The sequence below is a fragment of the Bombina bombina genome, chromosome 1 (assembly GCF_027579735.1).
Source record: "Bombina bombina isolate aBomBom1 chromosome 1, aBomBom1.pri, whole genome shotgun sequence".
NCBI classification, from domain to species: Eukaryota; Metazoa; Chordata; class Amphibia; order Anura; family Bombinatoridae; genus Bombina; species Bombina bombina.
In genome coordinates, this window is record NC_069499.1 from 438,973,654 (window position 1) to 438,984,805 (window position 11,152).

Genomic DNA, 11,152 nt, shown 5'->3' on the forward strand with positions numbered 1-11,152 from the left:
GGGAAGAGTTTCTAAGGAAACAGAGTAGTTCATGAGAGGACAGCATAGGGGATGAGAGAAGGGAGGGGGAGATATGGATAGTGTGGGGATTGTTGTTATAGGGTCATGCAGTGATTTTTAGGAGAAGGGAAGACAGAGAGAGCAGAAAAGTCATAGAGAGCATTGTGTAGACGTAGAGTTATTAAGTTTACCTGTTAGTTGGTCTGCAGTTTCAACCTCCAGTTTCTAACTCCGGTGTGTAACTCTGCTACTTGTAACAGAGAGCTACACAGGTAATCTGTGCTTAGAGTCTTAAAATAGTCCTTTATTTCTTTCTTTTTTTTCTTATTTACACAAAGTACATCAAAATTACATTTTAAAGTACAGTACACTCATAATAACTAATATTAAAAAAATATTGTATAAAAAAGTTATAAGGGCTCAAATATATGAGATCTCAGTTGTTGGGGAAAAAAGGGCTGTAAAGAGCTTTAACATAGAGATTCATACATATGCATGACTAAATATTTATGTGTGTGTATATATATATATATATATATATATATATATATATATATATATATATATATATATATATATTTGTATTTTTGTTTAGTATCCGGTATTAGGCTGGTAGCTCTGTGTTGGAGAAAGGATACTTCAGATGTGGAGACTGTATCAACTGTAATGGGATGCAGATGGGTCCCACCTTTCAACACCCACATTGCAACAATCGCTATAGGATACAACACAGAGTCACATGCAGCAGCACCTATGTGGTCTATATTCTGATTTGTCCATGCTCTCTTGTCTATGTAGGGAAAACCATCACAACGTTCCGTGAAAGAATGACTAATCATAGACATGCCATTAGGAATGCCATCAAAAAGGGCACTTCATATCAACCAGTGGCACGCCACTTTGCACAACTGAAACACAGTGTCTCTAGTTTGAGGAGCATGATCATAGATCATATACCACCTCTAACCAGGGGAGGTGATTGTGGCAGAATCCTACTTCAACGAGAAACCAAATGGATTTACACTCTTGACACTGTGGAGCCTAGGGGACTTAACATACAACTTGACTATGGCCCCTTTATAGGATAAAGACACAGTTTACAGAAATTGGTCTGTACAATACTAGTCACAAAACAGTGCCTGTCTGTTCCTTTTTTGTTCTTCAACTAACGCCTATCCCCCTGTATCAGATCAATGTAATTTCTTATTTTTGATTGGCATGTATGATCTGTGGCGTATGAGATTCCAATATTTATCACACATTTATACCAAATGTTTAAGCATACCCTCCATACCAGCAGCATACGATGTATCATTTCTAGCCTTACATGAAACATGTACTATTTCAAGGATTTAGTGTGTCCTCTGCAAACAGTGCTTTGCTTTTAACATCGATATGGGATTTTTGTAGATATGCACAGAAACACTTCCACTAGCCTGATACGTCACACAGCAGTGAATATGCAAATGAGCCATGTGCTACACACAGCTCCGTTATCAGGGTTTTCAACTTTGTTGGTGCTGGTTGCACCTATGACAACACACTATGAATCAGGAAGGGGCGTGGCTTCAGTGATGTGCACGTGAATGTGCACACACACAGTTGAACTAAGTTTGCAATCAAGATAGAATGTGTATATAAAGCTGCATTGTCTCATAGTTTTTAACCTGTTTTTCCCTGTGGATGTCAGACTTTGTCATCTGCCTGAAGGAACTGTTTGAACCATTTAATAAAGTTGCTGGTTGGCACTGAAACGTCATGGGATCGTTTTAATCTTTGAAAATTCTACAATAAAAGCTAAGTTTTATTTTTAAACCCAGTGAGTGCTATCTTATTAGTGACTGTTTTTGTATATCTTTGATATAGCACCCTGGTGGCTGCTCACTCAAATATTTGAGGATTGGAGTGCAGGTCTTTATTTACCAAGTTATATATATATATATATACAGGTAGCCCTCAGTTTATGCTGGGGTTAGGTTCCAGAAGGAATGGTTGTAAATCAAAACCGTTGTAAATTGAAACCCAGTTTGTAATTTAAGTCAATGTGAAGTGAGGGAGATAGGTTCCAGGCCCCTCTCAAAATTGTCAAAAGTAACACCTAATACATTATTTTTAAAGCTTTGAAATGAAGACTTTAAATGCTAAACAGCATTATAAACCTAATAAAATAATCACATAACACAGAATATATAATTAAACTAAGTTAAATAAACAAAAACATTTGCTAAACAGCATTATAAACCTAATAAAATAATCGCACAACACAGACTTTACTTGAATTTTTCTGCAAACAGTTCTTTCCATGCATTCCAATCTGGACTGATTTATAGACAGGAAGATCTTGTTCCTTCGAAATCTGCTCGATAGCTCAGGTCTGGTTACACTGATAAATTTCAGCTTGCTTGGCTTGCATATCTTTGCTGCAACACAAGCGGACAGCTCCACCTACTGGCTATTTTAATCAATGCACTGCTTCTCAATGCTTTTCAATAACAGTCACATGACTGAAAAAAAGGTTATTCTGAAACGGCTCAAATTGAACCGTTGTAAACCGAGGGCCACCTGTATATATATATATATATATATATATATATATATATATATATATATATATATATATATATATATATATATATATATATATTTATGTGTTATATACATTGTATATCCATTACGGTGCACATACTGTATGTATATTTATATTAACACATAAATATATAGGCATTGGAGCCCTTTGGAGTCAAGTAACTGAAAACATGTAAAATCATATTTATGCAATATTAATATTTAATAATTTGTTTTTATTTACTGTAAATATTTCAAATTCCAATGTTCTTCACATAGTGGAATATGTTCTAAGTATTTTTAAATAGATATTCCTATATACAGTATATCTGTATATATATATACCTATATATAATTATATATATGTATAGATTTAGACATATATTTTAACAAAATACCATCAAATATATATATATATATATATATAAATATATATAAACATACAGTATATATATATATATATATATATATATATATATATATGTGTGTGTATTTATGAATAAATAGAACATATTCTTCTATGTGAAATATTGGAATGTGAAATTATTAACATTTCATGTCGGGTTAGCGCCCTTGAGAAAATGCAACCAGATTTTCACGCTCCATTTAAGTCTTTGGGGGAATACGTTAATGTGGTTGCGATATTCTAAGTTTGGCTTTTTGCGTGCGTTGGGTTAGCGCTCATGAGAAAACTTTTTCCTTTTAATTTGTAATATGTACACTAACCGACACACGCAAAAAGCCTCCGTCTACCAAAGTTATTGCGGGAGCGCAAGGTACCGCTCCACTCATAATCTAGGCCAATCTACCTTTTAAAATTGTACTTTTTTTTGAGAGGTGTTACTATGGACACATTGCTAAAATAATTTAGTCATATCACATTTTTTTCCTGAAATTAGCTATTTATGAAAATTTAGAAACTATATAAGAGTATATGTTTATATGTATTATTCTGGTTCATATAAAGATATTCAAATTATATATGTAGTATTTTCCTTTATATTAGTTTTGCTATTTGTATGTTTCTGTTGACTGAATGCTGACACTTCGGGAACTGATACTCATAGGATTGCATTAGGTCATTCAGATGTTTATTTGTGAATATTCAAATGTTATTTTGATAATTGGATGTTAAATTTCAAATATCACAATTGTAAACTACATGATCATGTACCTTAATATTATAAGGGTTGTTTTTTCATCCCTACTAACTTAATTTGTGTGTGTGTGTGTGTATATATATATATATATATATATATATATATATGTGTGTGTGTGTGTGTGTGTGTGTGTGTGTGTGTGTGTATATATATATATATATATATATATATATATATATATATATATATGTGTGTGTGTGTGTGTGTGTGTGTGTGTGTGTGTGTGTGTGTAATATTTTTAACTCATTCACACAGTAATCTTATCACTTTTCAACTTTTTTGACAAAGCTTGTGATTGTGAAATCTAAAAAGTACTGGCACAAAACATTTTCCCTTTTCACATCTAAGTAGAATAGGAGAAACAAAATGAGATTATTACTTTTCTTTAGTGGATAGCTGACTCTTGTTATTTTAAAACATACTTGATGTACCATTCAGACAAAACTACACTTAGAATCTAATTTTAGATTATACTCTACATGAAGAAAAAAATCATGCAGGTTTGACATCAATTTATGACAATATATTGTTTTAGATGTTCTATGAATCAATAACATCAAAACAATCAAAATGTTAAGTCTGCTTTTTTCCATGAAATATTAATACTACTGACTCCACTTACTTTGATTCATTTTTTAATGAATACACAATTTATATTTTATGAATCAAAAGGTTTAAACATATACACTCTGTGGTTTCTTTACCACATCAAACCATTCTTAAGTTGGACTGATTTTCATAACTATGAAAAGTTTTATTGAATGTTTAAATCATTTTAAGTGATTTTTCGCCTGTTAATAGATTTACTTCTTTAATTGAATTTTTAACAACTGAATAAGTTTATAAGTTCATAGTAAAATGCAAACACTTCCCTATTTCTTACTTAACAATCAAACCTTGAATATATCAACATCCATTCATGTTTATTCTTCTTTTACAGAAAGAATATTTACTTCAAACAATGGAATTACCCAAACTGCAAAAGAAAGAAGATTAAATACAATTTGAAGTATTTCTTTGAAGACTAATGAACATATACAGAGAGCCAAATAAGTATCAAACTTTGTCTATGTACTAATATGTTGATTTTACTGGCCAAAGACATGGTCAAAGTAATTAGAAGATGGTCAACTGAAAACACAGCCTAGAAGAATCCAGAAAAAAATGGCTTCAAAGGTCTCTTGTTTATACATATTGACAGTTGTTTGTTGGGCTAGTGCTCTGTGGTACCTAAGCATTACTAGACCAAATTCTTCCTACTCTGGTCATAGGGTGGGAAACGTGCTCATAGCTCATAAAAATATTTCATTTGGCAATATCAGAACTCGACCCATAAACCCTCATTCTTTTGAGTTTGTAATAAATGAGCCTGAGAAGTGTGAAAATAATGGCAGCCCATTCTTAGTTATCCTTATAAGCACAACACATAAGGAATTTGATGCAAGACAAGCAATTCGAGAAACATGGGGTAATGAAAGCAACTTCAAAGGAATTAAAATTGTGACACTCTTTCTGCTAGGAAAAAATTCAGACCCTGTTCTAAATCAAATGGTTGAGCAAGAAAGTCAGATCTTTCATGACATTGTTGTAGAAGACTTTATTGATTCCTACCATAATCTCACTCTCAAAACGTTAATGGGAATGAGGTGGGTGGCTACATTTTGCTCAAAAGCAAAGTATGTTATGAAAACAGACAGTGATATTTTTGTAAATATGGATAATCTGATTTATAAGCTACTGAAGCCTACCACAAAGCCTAGAAGACGATACTTTACTGGCTATGTCATCAATGGAGGTCCTATTAGGGATGTTCGCAGTAAATGGTACATGCCACGAGATTTATACCCAGACAGTAATTACCCACCATTTTGTTCAGGAACAGGTTATATTTTCTCTGCTGATGTGGCAGAGCTTATTTACAAAACATCTCTCCATACCAGACTTTTGCATCTGGAGGATGTATATGTTGGACTTTGTTTACGAAAGCTTGGTATTCATCCCTTTCAAAACAGTGGCTTCAATCATTGGAAAATGGCCTACAGCTTGTGTAGGTATCGTAGAGTAATCACAGTGCATCAAATTGGTCCTGAAGAAATGCACAGGATTTGGAATGACATGTCAAGCAAGAAGCATCTTAGATGTTAACAGTTTCCAGTTTATTTATTTTTTCTTAATTGGAAGGGGTGAAGGATACTTTGATATGCTTGTTAACCAAGTATACAAGAAACCTTTACATTTTTTTACTGTAAACTTTTTTCACATTTGCTTGTATATATAGATTTGGAAGTCCAGTTAGAACTTATCAGCAACATGATGTAATTGTGACAACATTATGCTAATTCTTGTTTTGAATGAAGTATTTTGGACATTTGTGAAGCAGTAATGACCAAGACATACATATATTGCTGTTTTTGTATCTGAACTGAGGATCTGAAGATTCATCTGCTCTGTGCATATGTAACAACAGATTTGTATTCATATATGTAGACTCATTCTGTAATAGGGCAAAACATTACAGGTTTTCCATAGGATTTATTTTCAGCAATCAAAAAATCATATCACAACTTAAGTGTAATAATGTATGTAACATATCTTGGTACCTGGTAAACCTAATAATGCCTTGTTAGCAAATGAAGCTGATACTGTATCTTTATTATATCCATTAGAAAACATATTTCTGCAGAAAACCATACATTATATCTCACTAATATGAAAATGCTGGGCATTTTGAGTGCCTTGCTATAGCTCAGTTCAGATACTGGAAACAACAAATAAACAAGCAGTGTAAATGATTAACATGTTCCCTGCATGCCAAACTGCCCTATTTTGTAGGCAAACCTCCTGTTACTGGGCCAATCTGATTTCACTTGTGGACTCTCTCTCATTTACATAGAGACTGTTAAAGTAAGACACTCTTCTTCCTCCCCTCTGAGGCTGAGCCTGTTATGCACATTAAGTACATCTGCACACACTAGATTATTTTCGCCTGCAGTATCTTTGAAAAACAAGAATGTGTAATGATATAACTGAAGTACAAAGGTATAAAATTTACTATATTCTGTGGTTAAACTATTTGTAAAAAGTCTTTCTGTTTACATAAAGGAAATGCTGTCAAGTATGGTAAAGGAATATCTGGGAAACTCCCATGTACCACACTTGGTCATATTAATTATTTTAGATAATTAAGAAAGTTCCTGAGCTTGTTCATCAAAACATTTTTTGTTTGTTTAATTTTTTTTAATAAAAAGCTTAAAGGGACACTGAACCCACATTTTTATTTCGTGATTCAGATAGAGAATGCAATTTAAAGCAACTTTCTAATCTACTCCTATTATCAATTTTTCTTCATTCTCTTGCTATCTTTATTTGAAAAAGAAGGCATCTAAGCTAAGGAGCCAGACATTTTTTGCTTCAGATCCTGGACAGCACTTGTTTATTGGTGGGTGAATTTATCCACCAATCAGCAAGTACAACCCAGGTTGTTCATCAAAAATGGGCCGGCATCTAAACTTACATTCTTGCTTTTTAAATAAAGATACTATAATAGGAGTAAATTATAAAGTTGCTAAAAATTCCATGCTCTATCTGAATCATAAAAGAAAAAAATTTGGGTTCAGTGTCCCTTTAATTATTTTCCCACTGAGAGTTAAATCCAATGCATAAAGCATAGCATAACTGATTACCACATCTGTTAGAGTTAAGTATAAAAGTGTGTGAATCATTGCTTTATAATAGAAAGGAGTCATCAGTCTTTCAAAAGGCTAATTAAAAAATATTGGATATATTAAAAACAAATTTATTCTATGTATGTACGTTCACTACATGGAACCGTCCATCTCTTAAGGCTTAATATTGTGGATTTATTGTATGCCTCTTGCCATTGACTGAATAATGTGTTTAGCAAGCTCCCAGTTGTTTATTTCCGCTTGAAGGAAATTTGCTAATACAAGTAAATTGGATAGTTGTTTAATAGGCATGTGTAATTGTAAGGAAAAATTAATATTTGTTTTGTTTTCACAAATGAATATCTAAACAAATGCACCAACTACATTTAAAGAAATACTGCAAAAATTCATCAGTATTTATTCATTTTCTTTAAATTACCTGTAGGGGTAAATATATTTACCTCTAGCATGCTGGAGAGCCGTGCTAACCCCAACACTTCTTCTTAGAGCCCTGCTCTAATAGGAAACTTAGTGCAGCAGATCCCAGGACGTACGTGAAAGAAGAAGGTCCTTTAGCCTCCTATTAACGTGGCCTGGGGCTCTAAGAAGAAGGCTCGGGATTAGTGCACTAGAGTTAATTATAACAGACAGGTCAACATTTTCATCTGTAGCAAAGGAACATTTACATTTCTTTAGCAAAAGCCAATGTAAATGTTCCATGAATATTCAGTATTCAATACCAAATAGTGCAGCAGATGAATATTCGGGGAAACTAATTTCCCTGAATATTCATTCTAAAACATTCAGACAAGCCATTTTTTTTAATGCTGCACGTTTATTGTTTAAAATTGTTTGCTCTATCTGATTCATGAAAGAAACATTTTGGATTTCATGTCCTTTTAGTCTCTGCATCTTTCTGGTGAATTGCTGTCATAAATGTATTTCAATTGTTGCTGCTATAAGTCCATTAAAAGGAGATTAAGCAATTAGCCACTGCATTGTAAAAATAACATAAAATCAGTTAACACTATCATTTTATAAGCACAATTTAGAAATTGAGAGGAGTTCATGTATATTCCTCTTGGAACGCTTGGTAGTCTTCTTAGCTATGACCAATTAGAATTGTATAAAAATGAGCTTGTGATCAGAGTTAACCAATCAGTTTGTAGAAAATTGAAGGCTCAGATAAATTTCCCTTTAGCTAACTATGATGGAGGCACTCCAGATTATCTGAGAAAAAAAAAAAAGGAAAAATAACACTTTCAGAGATATTTCACAATCAAAACAGGCAAAATAAATGATGAAAGTATAAAGTAACGCTGTTTTATTTTTTTTAATTAAATATTTTGGGCATGATTATAAGTGGAGCGCTAATGTATTGCATGTTAAATAACCAGCCATTACAAGTGCTCTTAAAAAATGAATGTGCCCCAAATGCCTCCAAAATAGTGGTGTGTATTCTATTAAAATGAATAATATAATAATATTAATAAAATAACTGCACTAGGCAGTTTTGGGGGGCTAAAATTGGCGGGTGTGGGGTGTTAGAAAAAAACGGCACTGAAAAGGGTCTTTACACTACGTCTATGGTAACTGTGTGTTCCCATAGACTGCTTTGTAAATATATATGTATATGATCATACCCCCTTTGCTGCGCCAGTTCTTATGCCGTGTCTCACAGCATGAGAACAAGGCTCTCATTGGAGCCTATGGAAGCGTGCGCTCTCATGAGCGCAATGCTTCCCAGCATATGAGAACGTGAGCTTGCATTCACAATGCTGTCAACCTGCAATTTTTTGGGGAATAATTTTTATTAGATAGTGTTATTATGAGTGTTACTGTACTTTGTAATGTATTTTTGATGAGTTTTGTGACACTTTTTAGTTTTGCAAACAGTTATGCAGAGCTCTGAGGGCGCATTAATGATTCTAGCATAAATCACAATTGCAATCAATCAATCTCAATCGATCTCTTTTACTTTCAACTTGTAATACGCACTCAAACACCCACAATAAACCCCTTTTCTCTCATGCGTAACTGTTAACGTGCCACTCGTAATCTGGTCTAAAATGTTTATTTATGCTTAATTATCAAAATTATATATAGTTCTATTATATATTTTGCCTGCTTTACCTGTAATTTAATTCTAAAAATGACAGTGTTGTCGTCCCCCCAATAGAGGATAGAGCCCATTCCCTGTAATGTAGAAGCTCGCCTCCCTACATGCTGCTGTACAGTGATTCATTGAAATGTGCAGGAGCATGTTTATTATATGTTCTTAATTGGCAACAGCAAAGGAATTAAGGTAAATGACATTCAACTTGCTTTAAGGGGCGTGTAATAAGACGGAAAACAATGCACATTTTGCTAAACAAATTACAGTTTTAAGTGCTTCAAAAACAATTTTTAATGCAGATCTTTTGCAGTGCGATAAATATTTTCTGATGCACAAATAAACAGGGGACTTTAATGTTCATTTAATGTCCCTTTAAATGAATGAGCTGTGCTATGTTCTGCTTTGCTCATTGGTCCTTTGCCAGTCCCAGTACAACCACTATATATGTGCACTAGATCAGACTTCCTCAAACTTGACCCTCCAGAGGTTTTGGAACTACATTTCCCATGATGCTCAACCAGCATATCAGCTGGCTGAGCATCTTGGGAAATGTAGTTCCAAAATCTCTGGAGGGCCAGGTTTGAGGATGTCTGCACTAGATCATACTTGCCAACTCTAACAATTTTCCTGGGACAGTCCAGTCCTGTTTGCCTCCTGTCCCATGGTAATACCCAGCTTTGTAAAAATCTACCCTGAGGTGTGAGCTTGGCGTGGAAACCTGAGGGAAAGAGAAATAAGGTTTTGTTGGTGTTATGCTGCACTGGACATTAGCATAGAAGCGTAGTAAAGTTATAAATATAATTTGGTGATTAGAATCTAGAATTGTCTACAACTTATAAATTAGATTAAAAAAAATATTTTTTGTGTGTTGTGTGCAATTTATCCAAATATTTTTTGTGTGAATCGGTGAAAACTCCTGTGCTTATCTGATTGCTCTGCTTCAAAGTTCTTGGAAATTATTTTCAAATGTTGGCGACTATGCACTGTATATATAGAAATTGGAGAAACAGTATTAATGATAATTGTTATGAACTAGATGTAACAATTAAGTTTCTATTTAAGAGCTTTATTACGGTAGCGTGCCATTCAAAATAGGCCTCTCATTACCTAAGTATAACCCACAGAAAGGGTGAAACAAATAATGATACAGTTTATTGATTATTTGGAATTCAGGATAACTTTTCTCCAGAGGAGTTTTAAAATAATTAGCATCAATAGTGAATTGTGGATATTTTATAATAAAAACTGTAGTATCATTATATTAAGGATTTCTGAAGACAGATTTCTTGGGAGATTAAATCATCTGGTTATTGTTTCTTATTTCATACTTTTGTTTTAAAATACTAAATACATTTTTTTACATAGTTACTCTAATGTGCAGTTTGCATTTTTTTATTATTTTATTTTTGTATCATTTTCATGTTTACCAGTATGTGGTATTAATTTCATTTTAATTAATACATACATAATACCTACATAGTTTATTGGAGGAAAATAATTATTGGGGAGCAAAAAAAATGTATACAAGCACTAAGCTTCAGCATCATTTAATATATTTCTTCATTCATTTATAATTTGTATAATGCAGTGGTGAGCAACTGCTGTTGTAGGAGACATGCAACAATTTTAAATAATGTTCCAATTTA

General features: G+C 33.1%; 1 protein-coding gene across 1 annotated transcript in view; it reads left to right on the top strand.

The window, feature by feature from the left end:
* The window catches only part of B3GALT1 (beta-1,3-galactosyltransferase 1), a 936,189-nt gene extending 925,370 nt beyond the window's left edge, over window positions 1–10,819 (top strand). The window contains exon 5 of the mRNA XM_053698394.1: window positions 4,666–10,819. Within this exon, the coding sequence (XP_053554369.1) occupies window positions 4,890–5,870 (981 nt within the window). The 5' untranslated portion in view covers window positions 4,666–4,889 and the 3' untranslated portion in view covers window positions 5,871–10,819. The remainder of the gene's footprint in view (window positions 1–4,665) is intronic.
* The last annotated feature ends 333 nt before the right edge of the window (window positions 10,820–11,152 follow it).